This window comes from Heterodontus francisci, chromosome 24 (assembly GCF_036365525.1).
Source record: "Heterodontus francisci isolate sHetFra1 chromosome 24, sHetFra1.hap1, whole genome shotgun sequence".
NCBI classification, from domain to species: Eukaryota; Metazoa; Chordata; class Chondrichthyes; order Heterodontiformes; family Heterodontidae; genus Heterodontus; species Heterodontus francisci.
The window spans coordinates 52,487,617-52,508,845 of NC_090394.1; the positions used below are offsets into that span (position 1 = coordinate 52,487,617).

The 21,229-nt window shown below is 42.2% G+C and overlaps 1 protein-coding gene across 1 annotated transcript in view; it reads left to right on the top strand.

The window, feature by feature from the left end:
* The first annotated feature begins 5,427 nt into the window (after positions 1-5,427).
* clec19a (C-type lectin domain containing 19A) overlaps positions 5,428-21,229 on the top strand; it is an 81,828-nt gene continuing 66,026 nt past the window's right edge. Inside the window, exon 1 of the mRNA XM_068056771.1 lies at positions 5,428-5,515. Within this exon, the coding sequence (XP_067912872.1) occupies positions 5,428-5,515 (88 nt within the window). The remainder of the gene's footprint in view (positions 5,516-21,229) is intronic.

The following is a 21,229-nucleotide window of genomic DNA, read 5'->3' on the forward strand; positions in this document are numbered from 1 at the left end:
GTAACAGCCCCGACAATCAAATTTTTCTGCAGCACCTGTGGAAGAGCCTGTCACTCTAGAATTGGCCTTTATAGCCACTCCAGGCGCTGCTCCACACACCACTGACCACCTCCAGGAGCTTACCCATTGTCTCTCGAGATAAGGAGGCCAAAGAGATGAGACCGACTGAGGATGCTTGTGGCTGTGAGCATATGTGGCACAGTTCTTTCTTTTCTTTTTTCTTTTTCTTTTGGGCCTCCTATCTCAGTAGATTTTATTTATTGTTATTTGCATAGTGCGGAGATGTCTTCATGAGAAACTGTTGTGTAATGTCTTTCTCTCACTTCAAACAGATAATGCAATGATGTAAAGTGTATTGGAAGCCTTATCTGTTACTTGCATGTGATGCATATATCTCTTTCTCTCTTTTTGGCCTCCTTGTCTCGAGAGACAATGGGTAAGCACCTGGAGGTGGTTAGTGGTTTGTGAAGCAGCACCTGGAGTGGCTATAAAGGCCAATTCTAGAGTGACAGACTCTTCCACAGGTGCTGCAGATAAAATTGTTTGTCGGGGCTGTTACACAGTTGGCTCTCCCCTTGCGCTTCTGTCTTTTTTCCTGCCAACTGCTAAGTCTCTTCGACTCGCCACACTTTAGCCCCGCCTTTATGGCTGCCCGCCAGCTCTGGTGATCGCTGGCAACTGACTCCCACGACTTGTGGTCAATGTCACAGGACTTCATGTTGCGTTTGCATATATATCCTTTGTCAAATAAGGATGGAAGAGTTTTTTCTTATTTTTTTGTGACGATAGCTCCTGTAACTGGTCCCTTGCCATGTTATTTTTCTGTGCTCCTGTTTTCTTTACTTGCTGCTTTGCTCTTGTTCTTTTAGCTTTGTCCTATAAATGCGGATATCTTTTGGATCATTTAATCCTCTTGTTTACTAATATTTTTGTATTTTCCATGTTCCCTTTTTAGTTTAGAGATACAGCACTGAAACAGGCCCTTTGGCCCACCGAGTCTGTGCCGACCATCAACCACTCATTTATACTAATCCTACACTAATCCCATATTCCTACCACATCCCCACCTGTCCCTATATTTCCCTACCACCTACCTATACTAGGGGCAATTTATAATGGCCAATTAACCTATCAACCTGCAAGTCTTTGGCATGTGGGAGGAAACCGGAGCACCCGGAGGAAACCCACGCAGACACAGGGAGAACTTGCAAACTCCACACCAGAATTGTACATTTGAATTTGACTGTGTTTATTTTATGTTTGTTAACCATGGCCTGCTAATGCATTGTTAGTGGAATTGGGCTCCTGTCCTCCATGAAAATAAAGGCAGGAAATTGTGGATATATTTAACAGTCAGTCAGCATCTTTAAGGAGAAAAGGCATTCCGGGCATGTACCTTTCTTCAGAACACCATAATCATTATCCTTTATAGATGCCAACTGACTGTAGTAGATTTCCAGCATTTTCTATTTTCTATCAAATTTATGTTGTTTGCAGCTTTTCCATGTTTAAAAAATTGTTTTTCCTGTCCTTCACCCTGCAGAGTTAACAAAACACACTATTAAAACAATTTTTAAAAGACGAGCACTGATTCAACTATAAAGTTAACATTGCAAGATCAAAAACCCTTCTTCCTGTTAATTAGTTTCATGGCTCTGCATGTTTGCAACTGACTGCACTTAAAACACTGAACATTTCCACTCTTTCCAATCAATACCATTGAACATCAGACTTCCGATCAGACCCATTTTCAAGAAAAATCCTTTGTGCAAGAAGCATGGACTAAAGAGAGACTGGGACTTCCTGTTGAAAGATTGGTTAAAAATCATTGTAAATTGTGATTTTTAAATAGGCCTTCCATTTTCCCTTATGTGCAGCAGGTATAATTCCATGTTTATGCACAAGTATTGGAAACCCTACTCTGTATGTTGAATTGTGGTGATTTCTTTAAAAATTGTTGAATGATTGACCTTCAAAATGTTCTTCGTTGGCTTTTTCATGCAGTAAGCCAGCAGGTAGGAAAGCTTAACATCTGCATATAAAGAAAAACACAAGTGCTTCACTGCAATCAAAATAAACCTCTCAACTTTCAGCATCGGTTTAACGATTGGAGATAAGCTGGGAAGTCAATCATTATAATGAAGTTTTGTTTTGTCTCTCAGATAAAAGTTAGTGGTGTCACAGCATGCAGCTCACCAGGGGGTTTTGAGACTCCAGTGCTGTCTGTATGGTTTACTTTGTGCTCAACAAATTACTTTAAACCAGCTTTTCTTCAGAGTGTAGCTGATCACATGCTAAATTAAAGATTAAAAAGAAAATTGTCCCAGGTATTTTTGCATTATTTGACATTACTCCTCTGTATTCATGTGCTTCTGTGATTAATTCACTCATAAATCAAATGGAAAAAAAAAAGTAAATGCTGGAAGTCTGCAATAAACACAGAGGTTTGGAATTTCCTCCCTGGGCTCAACCTGGAAGATTGGCCTGATCTTCTGTCCATTTTGCTGATGTCAGGTTATGCCCAAGTAGCCACCCAATATCATCAGAAAACACGCAAACTTAAAATGGGCATAAATCAGCGTAAACAATTGGAGTCCAAGGAAAGCACCAGACCCACATCAGTATGTTTCTTTCTTTAAGTATGAAAATTTAAGTTTCAACTCATTGCATCATCATCATGCACAGAATGTTTATGAACCTGCAATTGGAGAAGCTATTAATTTTTAATGTGACTTACACTTATGCCTTAAAAAGGCATTAAAGGAACATAAAATACAGAGCAGGACTCAGTAACGATATTTTCAAATGCTCAACACATTGCAATAAAACAGCAAATGTATTTCTTTCCTCCTGTGCCTGAAAGTCTGGTCACAATATTGAGACACCCCCAGATAAATGCAGTTGGAGAATACTGAGATATGAGAATTGGAAGTTTTGTGGTGGAGAATCATTCAGACGGAAGGTTTGATAGACAGACGTAAAAGATCAAGGTGATTTGGGCGTATGGTAGCTACGCACGTAACTCGCCCAAATTTTCATGATCTTTTAAACCACATAATTGGTTCGCATCAGATTAATGGCCTGGATTTTGAGATCAGTGGTGAAGCAAGGATGCTCGCTGCTGACCTTGAAGAAAGATGTGCTGAGAGCTTGTAATCTCTGTAGTGAGAACTTTACCTCTCTCGCTGTGCAGTGGATTGCAGTGTTCTTTAATGGGACTTCCAGCATCGAGCTGCAGTGATAATCATCAAGCTGGCCAAGCAGCCAATCAAATTAAAGAATTTTCACACGCAGCGATACCAGGAAATGAAAAGCACTAATAATCAAATCACTTCTTAAAACTTTACACAGAGCGAAATGAAAGCTGTGACATACACATGGGGTGAAAGTAGAAGCTGAAATAACATGACAAAACATTTTTAAATTGTTTATTATTTAGAAAAACTTCAGTTAAAAATAATCCAGTAATTAATCATAATGGCAACTATTAACAACACTTCACAAAGATAAAATTATTTATTCAGGGCCAGATCAGTTGTTCAGCAATAGTTATTACTCAGATCACTGTAGAAAGCCCTGTTACACCTGCTTGAATAAGGTCTAACTTTCTATGGGGTTTCTAACAGCGATGTGAGAGCAGAAAAGGGGAATTTCTTACCACATCAACTGATTTCACTGATTGCTGGTTTTGTTTGGTGAGCCACAATGCAGCCTGTTGCAGAGCAGTGAGTGACAGACTGAAACTTTAGGATTTTCGCGGTTGGATTCAGACAAGTAATGAAGGCAAACGCTGATGGTTCGCCATCAAAAACCCCTGAAAATCCAGGGCATTGTGTTACTGTGCCCAGATGCTGCCAAAATCCCAGGTCAGAAAGTGCTCAAAATGCACAACAGGCCTTTGGTTAGATGAACACCCCAGACGTTAACCCATTTCACTGATATTGCCTGAAGAATCATTATACAAGAGTTTGTGTTACTTTCAGATTACTCTGCTGTATGTTAAGCTGGTAATTACTTCAAAGGAGGTTTTTTTTTCCAAAAATTATACTTCATTCATAAAATTTGTAAAATTATGTTACAGAAAAAGTTCAAATGTGACGTTACATCAAGTACAATACAGATTAATTTCTTTCAATAAAGTACATGGCACTGACGTGCCTCACGACACTTACAGGTCATATTTACAAATAACATTTACATTTCATTTCAAATATTCTCTGTGCATATGGCCCGAGTGGTTTTACACAGGTTCCAGCCCCTTGGCGTACTATGGTGGGATGACCTTAGACAGTGGCCTTTCCCCATTGAGCCTTTTTGGGGGGCTGCCCCAAGCTTTAGTGCATCCCGCAGCATGTAGTCCTGGTCCTTGGAATGTGCCTGTCTGCAACACTTGGTTGTGGTCACCTCTTTGCACTGGAAAGCCAACAAGTTTTGGGCAGACCAAACAGCAGCTTTCACCGAGTTGATGGCCCTCCAGCAGCAGTTGATGTTTGTCCAGTGTGCCTCCCTGGGAGCATTCCAGGAAGAGGTGGACAATGGTCTCTTCCCCAATGCAGCCGCCTCCAGGGCAGCGTGCAGTGGCACTGAGACTCCAGGTGTGCATGAAGGATCTGATGGGGAGGGCCCTTCTCACCGGCAGCCAAGATACGTCTTGGTAATTCAATGGAGGTGTTAACTCATTTAAACTAAATGGACTTTTGTCTCTAGCAAAATTGTGAACAGACGATTTACATTAATTCGACAGCGCAGGCCAGTTAACCCATTGTGGCGGCACACTGAACGAACTCCACTAGATTCTTTCGTTATACTCTCAGTTGCCAGCATTCGCCAGAGCTGGCGGGCAGCCATAAAGACAGGGCTAAATTGTGGCGAGTCGAAGAGACTTAGTAGTTGGCAGGAAAAAAGACAGAGGCGCAAGGGGAGAGCCAACTGTGCAACAGCCCCAACAAACAAATTTCTCTGCAGCACCTGTGGAAGAGCCTGTCACTCCAGAATTGGCCTTTATAGCCACTCCAGGCGCTGCTTCACAAACCACTGACCACCTCCAGGCGCGTATCCATTGTCTCTCGAGATAAGGAGGCCCAAAAGAAAGAACTCTCAGAAATAGTCACCTTTCCCTTATCATGCAATATGCTTATGTTTGGTGACTGACCAACATCTTAACCTTTCCCATTTCATGAAGAGAATACAGTGTGCATTTCCTCACCCAAATCCCGAACGTTTTTTTTTCTTCTTGAGCTAAACGTACCTTTTTAGGATATAAAACCAGCCTCCTGAGCCTAGTGTCTTATTTCCATAAAGGGGAGGGTATAGGCCGTGGTTGGAGAGCTACTCCAGAGATCAGAGTGTAGCGATTTGCGCTGAAAGAAGCAGAGCTCGCTCGCTGGGTTTGATCTTTGAGTGGGAGACAGTCCAAGCGCTATCACAATGATTAGATGGAATGTATGTGTAGTCTTGTCTGTCGTGGCGATTATAGAAGCAGCTGTTCCGCCGACACAAATTCAAATTAGCCAAGGTAAGATTTTAAAAAAAACTTTCTTGAAACATGCTTAAATAAAATTAAAGAGAGAATAGTTTAATGACTTTGTCAAGTACATCACAATATGAGATTTGGGAGTCTACACTATTGCAGTGCCACGTTTTGGATAAAGATTGTACCAATGTTTTTTTGCTGCTAATTTCGCGTCAAAATAAAATAGATTGTGTATAATACGCGACTGTACAATTGGTAATATTTTTCTTAATTTACAAGCTTATTAAATAGTGCATAGAGACTTAGACTGGAAAATATCGCAGAGCATTTATTGTTTGCAACCGCACAGATTGCAGTGCCAGTAAATCCGTATAAATGTCAATGTAATATTTCCCCCTAGAATTTAGCACATTGGTCAGTTAACAACATTCCAGGCTTGACTGGAAACTTCACAAACTTCGAGTTGTCAGTTTGACTTTGTCCAGCTTTTTCCTCTTTATTAATGCGTAGTGAAGGCGCTGTAGGCTGCACAGAGCTGTAACAGCACGAGGAGTTGGACCATCTTCATTATTTCTTTCAAAAAAAAACTTTAAACTGTGAAAGCTCTCTTCTGAGTTAGACTACATCATCTTTAGACATAGGCTTCAGTATAACAATCAAAAAATTATCGCGAGACTGTGGTCCGCTGACTGCTGGTGGAATCTCCCTGCATTAATGCATATAGCAACAGTGTCAGGGCACAACAAAGTTACTGCTTTTCGTTTGTAATAGCAGTTACTGTTTAATTTCTATTATTTTACATGGAATTACTGTGTGAAAACAAACTTCAAAGGGGTGAGAAATGAATTGGCCACAGTAAACTGGACTGAACTGTGAATGGGTGGACATAGAGAAAAATATTGGGAAGTATTTAGTATGATACAAAACCAGTACATACCCCTAAGAGATCTAGGAGGATGTGAATAGAAGTCATGGGGAAGAACTTAGTGGATTTGATATATTTTTAAAATGTTAATGGAGAAAATGATGGGACTTATGATAGGCGAATCTCTAGGATCTGATGGTTTCTACCCCAGAGTGTTGAAATATATGGATGAGGAATTGCAGATGCATTAGTCAAAATTTGGCAAAGCACTCTAGATTTGGTAATTGTACATTTTGGATTGGAGAATTACTTAAGAAAGGAGGGAGGGACAACCCAGATAACTATAGATTCATCAGTTTAGCAACAGTTGTGGGGAAATTATTGGAATGTATTATGAGCGACAGAATGACTGAACACTTGGATAAGTATTACCTGATCAAACAGAGTTAACATAGATTTGTGAAGGTCTGGTCATGTCCAACTAATCTCGTTGAATATTTTGAGAAGGTCACCAGGGGAGTGTCTATGAATGTTGCCTTTCAGCATGGACTTTCAGAAGGCATTTGATAAAGTTCTGCACAAGAGATTATTAGCATAACTGAAAGTGCACAGAATTCAAGATAACCTTTTGACGCAGATTGCTAATTGGTTGAGAGGTAGGCGACAGAATGTAGGTGTTAAGGTAACATTCTGTGATTGATGGGATGTGATAACTGGTGTTCCTAGGGATGTTTCTGTTTCTCACCATATACATAAATAACTTGAATGAAGAAATTAAGAGTTGCATATCCAAGTTTGCAGGTAACATTAAATTAGGAGGCACAATAAGTTTTGTAGATGGGACCAGGAAGTTGCAAAGGGACATACATAGACAGATTAAATGAGTAGAAAAAAACCTGTGGCAGCTGGAATTCAATGTGGAGAGTGTGAGGGCTGTGGATCCAAGAAAGACGAATTGGAATATGTTCTAAATGGTGAGAGACTTGGAGCTGTGGGAGTGCAAAGAGATTTAAATGTACATGTGCGCTGATCACTTAAAGCTAGTGCACAGGTACAGAAAGTACCTCAAAAGCAGTAATCCCAGGATTACTCCCAGTCCTGCATGCAAGTGTGCATAGGAAAAGGAGAATTGAGCGATTGAACACGTGGCTGGAGAACTGGTGTAGGAGGGAGGGCATCAGATTTCTGAGACATTGGGACCGGTTCTGGGGCAGGTGGGACCTGTACAAGATGGACGGGTTGCATCTTAGCAGGACTGAGACTGGGACGAATATCCTCGCCGGGAGATTTGCGACTGCTGTTGGGAGGGTTTAAACTAGATTGTCAGGGGGATGAGAACTTGAGTTGGAGCTCAGATTGGAGGGAAGCAGAACTGGTAACTTGTCAGGGTTGTGGGAACCAGGAGCAAGTGTTAGAGCAGAATACCAAGGTACACAGAATACTGGGGGAGATAGATAGCATGAGAGTAGGGAATAGTACGTTATTAGGTGGGGTCAGAGTAAGAGAGAAAGTAATAAAGTCAAATCGGGGTTAATGTGCATATATGTGAATGCACAAAGTGTGGTTAATAAGACTGGGGAGGTACAGGTACAGATTGCCATGTGGAAATATGATGTTGTGACTATAACAGAGACCTGGCTCAAAGAAGGGCAGGACTGGGTGTTAAATATTCCTGGATACAAGGTGTTCAGGAAAGATAGGAAAGGGAAAAAAGGGGGAGGGATGGCAGTATTGATTAAGGAGAGCATTGCAGTGCTGGAGAAAAAGGATGTCCCAGAGGGGTCGAGGACAGAATCAATTTTGGTAGAGCTGAGGAACAAAAAAGGTGCAGTTACATTGCTTGGTGTTGTCTATAGGCCACCAGCTAGTGGGAAGGACATGGAGGATCAAATTTGCAAGGAAATTACAGAGAGGTGCAAAAATTATAGGGTAGTTATAATGGGGAGCTTTAACTATCCAAACATAGACGAGGATAATGGTAGTGTAAAAGGCAGTGAGGGGCAAGAGTTCCAAGAGTGTGTTCAGGAAAATATTTTACAACAGTATGTTGCTAGTCCAACGAGAAAGGAGGCACGGCTAGACCTGGTTCTTGGGAATGAGGTGGGCCCAGTGGATCAGGTATCAGTAGGAGATCATTGTATCATAAGGTTTAGGCTGACTATGGAAAAGGACAAAGAGCAATTCAGAGTAAGAATAATTAACTGAGGGAAGGCCAACTTCAATGGGGTAAGAATGGAACTGGGGAAAATAAATTGGAGTCAATAGCTGGCAGGAAAAATGGTAGATGAACAATGGGCTGCCTTCAAAGAAGAGATAGTTCAGGCACAGTCAAGATATGTTCCCTCGAAGGGGAAAAGTAGGTAGAAAATACTATTGAGATCCAGGCTGAATACAGAAGGTCCAGATGGGAAGTGAAAAAGCAAATAAGAGAAGCAAAGAGAGAACATGAAAAGAGATAGGATTAAAGGAAATCCCAAAGTTTTTTATAGGCATATAAATAGTAAAAGGGTGGTAAAAGGAGGAGTCGGGCCTAGTAGGGACCATAAAGGGGATTTACACATGGAGGAAGAGGGCTTAGCTGAGGTATTAAATGAATACTCTGCATCAGTCTTTACCAAGGAAGAAAATGCAAGCCAGGCAATGGTGAAAGAGGAGGTAAGTCAGACAATAGAGGGGTTTAAAATTGATAAGGAGGACATATTAGATAGGTTGTCTTTACTTAAAGTGGGTAAAGCACCAGGGCTGGATGAGATGCATCCAAGGATACTGAGGGAAGTGAGGGTGGAAATCGTAGAGGCACTGGCCATAATTTTTCAGTTTTCCTAAGTCTCGGGAATGGTGCCAAAGGACTGGAGAATTGCAAACATTACACCCTTGTTCAAAAAAGGGTGTAAAGATAAGCCCAACAACTACAGGCTAGTCAGTTTAATTTTGGTGGTGGGAAAACTTGTTGAAAAAATAATTTGGGACAAAATCAATAGTCACATGGACACATGCGAGTTAATTAAGGAAAGCCAGCATGGATTTCTTAAGGGAAAATCATATTTAACTAACTTGCTGGAGTTTTTTGAGGAGGTAACAGAGAGGGTTGATGAGGGCAATGCAGTTGATGTGGTGTACATGGACTTTCAAAAGGCATTTGATATGATGCCACACAACAGACTTGTGAGCAAACTTGTAGCTCATGGAATAAAAGGGAGGGTAGCAACATGGATATGAAATTGGCTGAGTGACAGGAAACAAAGAGTAGATTAGATTTGATTAGAGATACAGCACTGAAACAGGCCCTTCGGCCCACCGAGTCTGTGCCGAACATCAACCACCCATTTATACTAATCCTACACTAATCCCATATTTCTACCACATCCCCACCTGTCCCTATATTTCCCTACCACCTACCTATACTAGTGACAATTTATAATGGCCAATTTACCTATCAACCTGCAAGTCTTTTGGCTTGTGGGAGGAAACCGGAGCACCCGGAGAAAACCCACGCAGACACAAGGAGAACTTGCAAACTCCACACAGGCAGTACCCGGAATCGAACCCGGGTCGCTGGAGCTGTGAGGCTGCGGTGCTAACCACTGTGCCACTGTGCCGCCCTTAACCGTAGTGGTTAATGGATGTTTTTCGGGCTGGAGGAAGGATTGTAGTGGAGTCCCCCAGGGATCAGTGTTGGGACCCTTGCTTTTCCTGATATATATTAATGACCTAGACCTTGTTGTACAGGGCACAATTTCAAAGTTTGCAGATGATACGAAACTTGGAAGCATTCTGAACTGTGAGGAGGTTAGTGTAGAACTTCAAAAGGACATAGACAAGTTGGTGGAATGGGCGTACAGGTGGCAGATGAAGTTCAATGCAGAAAAATGTGGTAGGAAGAACATGGAGAGACAATATAAAATAAAGGGCACAATTCTAAAGGGGGTGCAGGAGTAGAGGGTATGTGCACAAGTCATTGAAGGTGGCAGGACAAGTTGAGAGCACAGTTAATAAAGCATACAGTGTCCTGGGCTTTACTAATAGGGGCATAGAGTACAAGAGCAAGGAAGTTATGTTGAACTTGTATAAGACACTAGTTTGGCCTCAGCTGGAGTATTGCGTCCAATTCTAGGCGTCGCACTTGAGGAAAGACGTGAGGGCATTGGAGAGAGTACAGAAAAGATTCACGAGAATAGTTCCAGGGATGAGGAATTTCAGTTATGAAGATAGATTGGAGAAGTTTGGACTGTTTTCCTTGGAGAAGAAAAGGCTGAGAGATGATTTGATAGAGGTATTTAAAATCATGAGGGGTCTGGACAGAGTAGATAGAGAGAAACTGTTCCCACTCGTGAAAGGATTGAAAACGAGAGGGCACAGATTTAAAGTATTTGGTAAGAGAAGCAAAAGCAACATGAGGGAAAACTTTTTCTTGCAGCGAGTGGTTAAGGTCTGGAATGCGCTGCCTAAGAACGTGGTGGAGACAGGTTCAATTGAAGCATTCAAAAGGGACTCCGACAGTTATATGAAAAGGAAGAATGTTCAGGGTTACGGGGAGAAGGCAGGGGAATGGAACTGAGGGAGTTGCTCTTTCAGAGAGCTGGTGCGAACACGATGGGCTGAATGGCCTCCTTCTGCACTGTAACGACTCTGTGATTCTGTGAAAGTAATTAAAAAGGTTACAGGAATGTCAGCCTTTATCTCAAGTGGAGTTGAAATACGAAAGTGAAGTTTCAGTTGTGCAGGGTCTTGGCCAGAGCCCGTCTAGCATGCTGCATTTAATTTTGGCCACCAATCCTTGGGAAGGATAGATTGCCCTTGGAGGGGCATATAGTGCAGATTTATAAGGATTTAAAGGATTAAATTATGAGGACAAGTATCATAAACATAGTTTGCATTCTCTTGAGTTTAGAAATTTGAAAGATGATCTAATTGAGTTGTTTAAAATTATAAAAGGATTCAATAGAATAGGTACAGAGAAACATTTTTCTTTGGTGGGGGAATCCAGAACAAGGGGACATAAGCTTAAAATTAGAGCCAGGCCATATAGAAGTGAAACCAGGAAGCACATTTTCAGACAGAGTAAATCTAAAACTGGTCTCCTCAAAAAGCTGTGAAGGCTGGGTCAATTGAAATTTTTAAGACAAGCGCAATAGATTTTTGTTAAATAAGGATATCAAGGGATATGGAGCAAAGGAGGATGAATGGAATTGAAGTGCAGATCATCCATAGCCAACTTGAATGGCAGAAGAAACTGAAGGGTCTGAATTGCCTACTTCTGTTCCTATGTTGTTAGGTAACCCCAGGGTTCACTTCAGTTGCGACAATGTCACGTGAAAATGACCCATACTTTGATGTTTGTTGACATAGATTGTAATGTATTGACTAACAAGGGAAAAGGTATTAATCAATTCATATTTAACATTTATACTGAAGTTTAGTGGTTACTTGTCTTTACTTTTATACATACTCTACACCTAATTGTGAAAATACAGAAAATATCTGAGCAGAAACTAACATGACCATAGTCTTCTTTAAGACTCAGCACTTCACTGAGTTGGTCCTTTATATTTTTGGATAAGTTAGACTTCTTTATCCATTGGGATTAGTGACTAAACATCCAAAAAAAAGTCTACATTGGTTGTATAGCCTTTTAGGACATACTGAGGTCATGAACAGCGTGATAAAAATACAAGTTTTTCTTTATTCCTTCTTCCTTCTTCCTCACTTGCCACTGCTGAGGAATTTATCTGTATCTGAATGATGTAGCTGCAGAACTCACGAACAATCATTTAATAACAACCTCATAATTACTTAAACAAAAAGTACATCAGAATCACACTTGGGAAGAGCACACAATCCCTGTGAGCTAAACCAGAATAAGTTTTATTTAAACAGACAATGTTGACAGCAGTGGTTTTTTTTGCTTTTCATCCTTTGTTGCAGACCACTGAACAAACAGAATGGAAGGGAAAACCAGTCAAAGAAATCCCTCTTTTCCCCACCCTTCTAGTTATTGACTCTCCATTGTGTGAGGCTATCTGATTGGCATGTGCAAGTGCAGCAGAGATCAGAGACACCAGGAAAAGAAAACACTAGGTTTACAGAGACAAGTTATTTTTTAAAAGAAGAAGACATTTTTGAGGAGTTTGCAATTCGTTAAAATGAAAAGTAGAACAAAGGCCCAGGAAAAATACCAAATCTAATGGGCAAACAGCAGCAAGAGAAACTTAAAGAATAGAATGCTTTCAGAGGTGGAAAGAAACTTTAGCAGAGTTGCCACAGAATTATGTAGCAAGTAACAGAGACATTATTTTTTGGGTGGTCATAAAGCAAAAGTATATCATGTACATTTACCAATTCACTGTAAATTTATATATAGATATTCAGCATTGAACTAGGTTTAATGGCAAGTTGAATTCCAGAAACAGCCATAACATTTCCTGATTCCAAAGGTGTCAGCACTCTCAGGTGGTCAGGAATTTAACCCCACTCCAGGATTTGTCAGATATAATCCAGGCTGACACTTCAATGCAGTGCAGGGAGAATGCTGCTCTGTTAGAGGTGCCATCTTTCAAATGAAATGATAAACTCATGCTCTGTTTATCCTTTCAAATGGACGTAAAAAGAATTCTATGGCACTATTTGAAGAAGAGCAGAGAGTTCTCTTGGTGTCCTACTCAATATTTATCCATCAAACAATATCACTAAAAAAGAGATTATCTTCATTTGCTGTTTGTGGAACTTTGCTGTTAACGAAGTGCTGTTAATGAATTGGCTGTCGGCCAAGTACTACAGTGACTGCACTTCAAAGCAAATTAATGACTGTGGAGCACTTTGGGATATTGTTAGGTTGTGAAAGGTGCTATATTAAATGCAAGTTCTTTCTTTCTTAATTTAACCCAAAAACATAGGGCTGAATTTTCCTGGCCCCGTGGTGGCAACTTGGAGACAGAGGGGGCCGGGAAACTAACAGGGAGCTGAGTCAGGATGGTTCCCCGATGCATTCCCACCATTGGGGAACATTCCCGGGGTGGGATAGAGAGCGGGTCAGCTGCCCGCTCCACGGAGGCAGGCAGCCAATTAACATAATTAAAGCCTCAATTAGGGGCAATATTTGGCCTCTCTGCCATTTTTCCTGTGGCAGAGAGGCCCCCCCCCATCACATGCAGAGACTGCTAGCTCAATGGAGGCAGTCTCCCTGCGGCAGGCCGAGGCGCTGTCAGAATTGGAGGCTTCATGCTGCAAAGAGGGGGCTGAATTAATAACAGATCGCGGCCAGGACTGATCTAGCAGAGGGGTTTCCCCAATATCCCGAATCACATACCGGTCTGTTTTCCGGCTATTTAAGCATTGATGTGCAGGTCAGTGAGGGCGCCTCCGTGTTGAGGTGCCCTTGCGATCTCTGACCTGCATCAACCAGTGCCTATCTCTCCCAGTGGTGCTGCCATGGCTCTAGAGCTGCCGGCCCTCTAATTGGGCCTGCAGCATTGTGAGCCACTAAGTTTGGCGAGCTCACAGGCGGCCAATTAGGATGCCACCTCCTGGAAGATTACGATGGCAACTGCAGGCTTGGGACCCCCATTTGTTCCTGTTGTCAGTGTCCAAAAGCCCATGGGAAATTTCTGCCGATAGTCTTTAAGGCATAATTCTGGTTTAGTATCCAGATTTTTTTGTAAGAGATTTTTCTACCACCTCCTGCATTATTTGTTGCTTCCTAACAGAGGATCCTATGCTGTATTAGAACCATTTACAAGGAGGTGCATAAGGATAGGCACAGATTGATTTGCTGTTCCTTTATTCTCAGGGAAGATCTCCAACTCTGTTCATTATCTAGGACATCAGGAGCTCATTATGTGGAGAATTGGGGGAAATCCAGGTCCTACCACTCCAAAGCATAATGTATTAGTACATTAACACACCATGATGCTAGATATCTTTAGACCCTTTGTTTTTCCTGCTCACCACTGAGGCAATATAATGATTGATGAAAATGTATTGTAATTAATTGTGGGAAAATATCTCATTATCTTGTTTTACAATTGCATGAACATATCCACTTGTAGAGATCAATGCATGAAATAATGCATGTGTTTAAACAAGTATATATCAAGACTCTAAAACCCTAATATATGTCAGTAAATAAGATTTTCATACATCTATAGTGTTCTGTAATTTAATGAGTTAAGATAATAGAGCACTTCAGAAGACTAGATCAGACTTGAGATCATTGGGTTTATTTTACTGTAATAGCTCAAAACTATACTGCTCACTAGGGTATTAAATGTGTCAGACTATAACCAAAGACAGATATTACTGCCAGCTCCAGAATGTAGCCTTAGGAGAATTATGATGAAATTGTGTCATGCTCACGCAAGGAGCAAGAATGAACTAAAAAGAAATGAACTAATGAATTAGCCTTCCAAGATTGGGCACACTTTTGCTACTAGACAAAATGGAGTAAGAGGTCAGGTGACCTCTCCTGTACTGCGAATATACATAGTGAATCCATCATCATGTCTGGACCAGTCTGGAAGAAAGCATTAGAAATGCTATTGACCTCATTCAATGCTCTTTGCTACCTTTTTCAACTAGTTGGACTAACAATGAGCTTTGCAAACATAGAAGGATGGACTTTACCAGCCTCCCAACATCGGGGATCATGGCAGGGGGGCCTGGAAAATGTCTCCAGGAGAGGCCTGCCATGGGCTTCGAAGCCGGGAAGGCCCCACCCAATATTACCGGCGGCAGCGAGGCCTCGTGGCTGCGCCCCCCAGCCGCTTTGCAACGGGACCATCATTACAATATGTTAATTTATTAAAATCAAGGAATAATTACACCTCGTCATGCCAGTCATCGCGCTTCCATATTACTGTCAGTGGCTGGCACTCCCCCGTCATCCTATCTCCAAACGGAGATCCGATGCGGGACACTGGTGGGGAGGGGGAAGGAGGCAAGTATGTCATTGTGGGAGGGGAGGAGAGGGAAAAAACTTACCTGATTGGTCAAGGGGGTGATGGGAAGGGGTAAAGGTAAAAGTTACTGAACATTGTAGGGTGGGGGGGGGGGAGGTGGAAAATGAAGGTCAGATACTCAAAGTAAGTAGCTTAAGTGGGGAGAGGGCAGGAATGATATATTAGGCTATGGGGGGGGGGGTGGTTGGAAAGGGACTGGAAAGATTTCTGCAATATTCTTTAATATTTTGAAATGATCTGTTGCTTTAAAAGTTAAAAATGTCAGTAATGGCTCTAAGTCCTTTAAAAATGGCGCTGGCACCTGTGCAGTGGGGCCAGACGCTGTTACTGGGGACAGAGCGCCCGTCCCCTCCACGACATGAGGAGGGCGGTCCGTCCGTCCATTTAAATGAGCCGCTGCGCTAAATATCGCTGCTGAGATTGGTGGCGAGCTGGAAAAATTCAGCCCAGAGTCTCCAGATCCAAACTCAGGATAATAGATGTGACCAAACACCAATTTAACGAGATGGGCAACATTGAAATACTGTTGTCTAATAGTGGTCACACATTCAGAGACATTGTATGAAAACACCAGGGGACAGCAACTTTGTTCACCTGACAGAAAGCAATCCTGCTAAGTTTTTTTTTAAAAAGAGACTTTTCTGTGCAAAAGGCCAGACCAGAGACAGGAAAGCCAATGTCCAGGAGACTGAAAGAGATCTATTCTAGCCAAGAAGAAGATCCCACCGAATACCATCTTTAAAAAACTAACTCGAGACAGAGATGAAAAGGTGACCTTTGAAAACTCCCCATCTGAGAGATTGAAACAGGTTCTTCATCATCGAACTGTAACTCAGGTATAACCAAAGAAGTCTGCAGCCAAGCATCCATCCACCTGGAACTCTCCAAAGCTTGACTCCAGTGAACTAGGAGAAAAGGAAGAACAGGCCTGTATCATTTAAATTTTCCTCCCAGGAAAACAAACAAGGTTTCACAATGAACTCTTTGTAAAAGCACCAGAGCTAAATGCTTGCTATTTTTTAATCTCTCTCTCTTTTCCCATGTGTGTGCATATGTGTGAAGTTGCGAATTTTCGGGTTTTTGTTGAATAAACATTTATTTTTCTTTAACCCTGTGAGAAAACCTATTAAACGCTCAAGGGTCATGACACAATTCTAATATAAAAAAAACTCTCTGTGGTCAGTTGAGAGGTGAAAAGGGAAACCACCCCTATCATTTTCTACCCATCTGTAACAATGGGCACAAAGCAAATCATTTCGCTCCTGCACATATGCTGGAAAAGATAGCTTGTGGCCATTAGCAGACAACTAGCAGTGATGAGATAATAACAGTTTTCTGTCAGGTGAAGGGAGGCAGGAGAGTTTCTAATGCCTGTTTATCACTCTATTACAATATTCCCATTACCATATATTTAAAAAAATTGAACATCATTGTGTTATTTAACTGTAACGTCCGTCAGTTTTAGGGATGTTAAATGCCAAGGAATGACCATAATTTGGCAATTGTGGTTGTGAAAGGTGCTATATATATATAAGTCTTTCTTTAACTGATTTATGGTGACTGAATAGGAGTAATTTTACAAATCCATGCTGCCAGCTTGGAGCCTCACAAGCCACCCTGCCAACTCGCAAAGTCAACCTAATACGTCAAGTTACATTTTGCTTATGTAGGTTTCTGGGATCTTTATCAGTGTTTTGGGGATCATATTCCACAATTCTGTCCATTTTAATAGAGTAAGTCAAATTCTTTTTTTATTGCATAGCATTACAGGATTTTTTCTAGTGTTTGGGGATTAAATTCTGGGATTCTGTCCATTTCTCCACACAAACCATAAATCATTGGTCTCAGCTATAATTTGAACTATCCATCTGCAGTTGTCCTATATATATATCACAAATACCCATGTAAGGCAGTGACAATTACCGTAAGATACACTTTTTCCCAAAAAACTTTGCTATCTGAGAAAAGACAGATTACATGTCAACAATGATGATGGGAATCCCCTTATCAATACAAGTGAATGCCTCCTTACATACCAGGGTTAATTACATGAGCAAATATGGTAACAATCTGTAAACACCATGAAAGATAAATCTCCATTTGCGGACAATCACCCTCAGCAGATCACACCCTTACAACAGCTGTCTAGCAGTCCTCGTGTGAAACCCTCTCTCCAGCAGCCAGCTACAGTTTTCCTGACTGGCCCACGATGATGAGCCGGTTGAAAAGAAAATGCTTTGGAAAGGAAAATTGGATCCTTCAGAAAAATATAAAATATTTTCATACCATTTCTCTTTCTGATTAAAATGCTTATATTGTATCATTCTATGAAATTTACTTGTAATCACCATTTACCAGAAGTGCAAGAGGCGAGATTTTGCCAAAGTGATGGCGGTTCCCTCATCGGGGTGGTTTCCGGGTCACTGGTCCACTTGGGTGGGAGGCAGGACTTACCCCGCAATATTGCCAGGAGCAGAAAATTAAGAGCCGCAGCAGAGGAGTTGGCCAATTAAGGACAGCGGGTGGGCCTTCCACCCTGCCAGCCCAGTCAGAGAGGCTGGCAGCGCTGGAGCCTTGGCAGCGCCACTGAGGGCGATGGCCACTGCCGAAGCAACAAGGAGAACGCGTGGGCACCTCAAAATAGAAACATAGAACCATAGCAAAATTATGGCACAGAAGGAGGCCATTCAGCCCGCCATGTAGCTCTTGGGTCTAAAGGGATCAAAGGGTATGGGGCGAAAGCGGGAACAGATTACTGAGTTGGATGATCGGCCATGATCATTATGAATGGCGGAGCAGGCTCGAAGGACCGAATGGCCTACTCCTGCTTCTATTTTCTATATTTCTATGTTTCTATGTCCATGCTGACCAAAAAAAAACTAGCTGCCTAATCTAATCCCATCTCCAGCACCTGGTCCATAGCCTTGCAGGTTGCAGCACTTCAGGTGCATGTCCAGTTGCTTAAAATATGTTACATCTCTAACTCTTCCCAGTTCTGACGAAAGGTCATTGTTAAGCATTAACTCTGTTCCTCTCTCCACAGATGCTGACTGACCTGCTGAGTATTTCCAGCATTTTTGTTTTTATTTCAGATTTACAGCATCTGCAGTATTTTGCTTTTGTAGATAAACTGAGGCAGGGAAAGGGGGAAGGCGGCTCAGGGGGAAAACATGTGATCATAGAATCTAGGGTGCAAGGCAGGATGGATTAAATGTCAAAAGGGATGATGGTCCAAGGCAAAAGGAAATGGTAATTGGATGAGTATAGAAACAGAAGATGGATCTGGAGGAGGTGTATGTGGGAAAGCAGAATCATTACCAACAGCTGCTGTCCAGGGAAGAAAAAAGGAGGAAGAGGTTATGATGTGAAATTGTTGAACTCAATGTTGAGTCCAGAAGGTTATAAAGTGCCTAATCGAAAGATGAGGTGTGTAAGACTCTTAAAAAGGGGGCCTCACTTCTCTCTAAGATCTTGACCCCGTACTGAGTATCAATCGCACGAAACAGACTTTGGATACAATATCCACTTTATGTGGAACACCTTTATTAACTCATCAAACACTAGTAAATACTTACAACACCAATTGCTGAGTAAACCCGCGTACAGGAGCTATAGCCTGGGTGGTCAGGTCCGCTGAACGACTTCTGCTGAACGACTTCCTGTGACACTTCCCGGCTGCAGCAACAATGTCCTTTTGAGCTGTGGCTTTATACCCATTTCTGACCCTGGTCCCTGGACATATAAGGTAATGTCTTGAATTGGGTCATCCGATTGGGGTTTCAGTGCCTTATCAATCCCACCCTGGCTATGCGATACCATATGCATGTAGTGATATCCTGCTGTCAGCAGGGGAGTTCATAGGTGCATACCACCCCATGGATGTGATATCTGCATCTTGATAAAGCAAGAAGGAAACCATTCACACATATTTCAAAAGGCCATTGTCCATGAGAGTGGCTGTAGACAAGCTATTTGATGTTGTAACAGCCCAGGCTACCACAGCAGTGGTATATCCCGACTTGTCTGTCTGTGTGTGTATGTGGGGGTCCTTGTTTAGTTACATTGTCTTTTATTTTTAAAAAGTTCAATATGAATCCCAGCAATGATGTCATTGGTCAGAATTCTTCTTCCTTCGTTCCTATGTCCTCCGCCTTCATATTCTTACCGCCCGGCGAGTCCCACACGCTGGCCCACACCACAACTGGTTACATTTTACTTTTAAGCAGAAATGCAAGCGATATTAACAAATGCCTCACAGCATAATAAAAAATACAAGAGATATCCAAATGCCTTACAGGTGCTGTTCCTTGAGCTTTCATTGACTCTCATTGGAACCGTGTAGGAGACTGAGGATGGAGAGGTCAGAGTTAGAGTAAGGTGGAGAATTAAAATGACAGAAGCTCGGGGTCATGCTTGTGGACTGAACAGTCACCCAATTTATGTTTGGTCTCCCCAGTGTAGAGTAAATCACGTTGTGAACAGTGAATACAGTATACTAAATTGAAAGAAGTACATGTAAATCGCTGTTTCACCTGGAAGGAAGTGCTTGCGTCCTGGATGATGGGAAGGGAGGAGGTAAAAGGACAGGCGTTGTATCCCCTGTGCTTGCGTGGGAAGTGGCTGAGGGGGTATTGGGGGTGATTGAGAGTGGACCAAGTTGTCACAGAGGGAATGACCCCTTTGAAATGCTGAAAGGGGAGGGGAAGGGAGAATGCATTTGTGGTGGCATCAAGCTAGAGGTGGCAGAAATGGCAGCAGATGTTTAGTTGAATCTGAAGGTTGGTGGAGGGGTAAGTGAGGACAAGGGGAACCATAATCATGGTTCTGGGAGGGAGAAGAAGGGCTGACAGCAGAAGTGCAGAAATAGAATGGATACTGTTGAGGCACTGTCAGCTATGTAGGAGGGGAATCCTCAGTTGAGGAAAAAGGAAGACTTATTGGAAGCACTGGTACAGAGGTGACATCATCAGAATAAATAAGACAGAGAAACTAAGAGAATAGAATAGAGTCCTTACAGGAAGCAGAGTGCCAGGAAGTGTAGTCAAGGTAGCAGCGTGAGTCATTGGACTTATATTGATCAATAGCCTACCCCCCAGAAATGGAAACAGAAGTCGAGGAAGGGAAGTGTCAGAGATGGACCATGAAAAGGCAAGGGTAGGGTGGAAATTGGAAACAAAGCTAATGAAATTTTGCAGTTTGGGACAAGAGCAGGAAATGGCACTAACACAGTCATTAATGCGCCAGGAAAAGAGGTGTGGGAGGTGATCTGAGTAGGACTGGAGCAACGAATGTACTATGTATCCCAGGAAAAGGACCCATAAGGGCCCCCATAGCATCATCTTTTATATGGAGGAAGTGAGTGGAGTCAAAGGAACAGTTGTTAATGTGAGAACAGGTTCAGCCAGGCAGAGGAGTGTGGTGGTGGTGGATGGGGCTTGGTTGGACCAAGGAAGAAGCGGAAAGCCCACAGACCATCCTAGTAGGGGTTGGAGGTGTACAGGGATTGGATATCCATGGTGAAAAGGAGGCAGTTAGGACCAGGAAGCTGGAAACTGTTAAAGTGGTGGAAGAGGGTCAAAGATGTAGGTGGGAAGAGACTGGACAAATGGAGAAAAAAATTGAGTCGACATAGGAAAATATCAGTTCCATGGTAAAAGAACAGGCTGAATCGATGGGTGTGCCAGGGCAATCTTGTTTGTAGATCTTGGGAAGAAGGTAGGAGCAGACTGTGCAAGGTTGGGGGACCCTGCAGATATTGGAGCCCATGAAGGGAAGATCTTCAGGAGAGATGAGATCCGCAGGAGATGAATGGATTGCTGTAAGTTCAAAGAAAGATAGATTAGATGAATGAGGGAAGCAGAGCACAGAGAATTTTGGACCTGTTTATTTGTCCAATTTTTATTGGTAAGGCCCAGTTTGTTCCTTGCCTTTGGAATA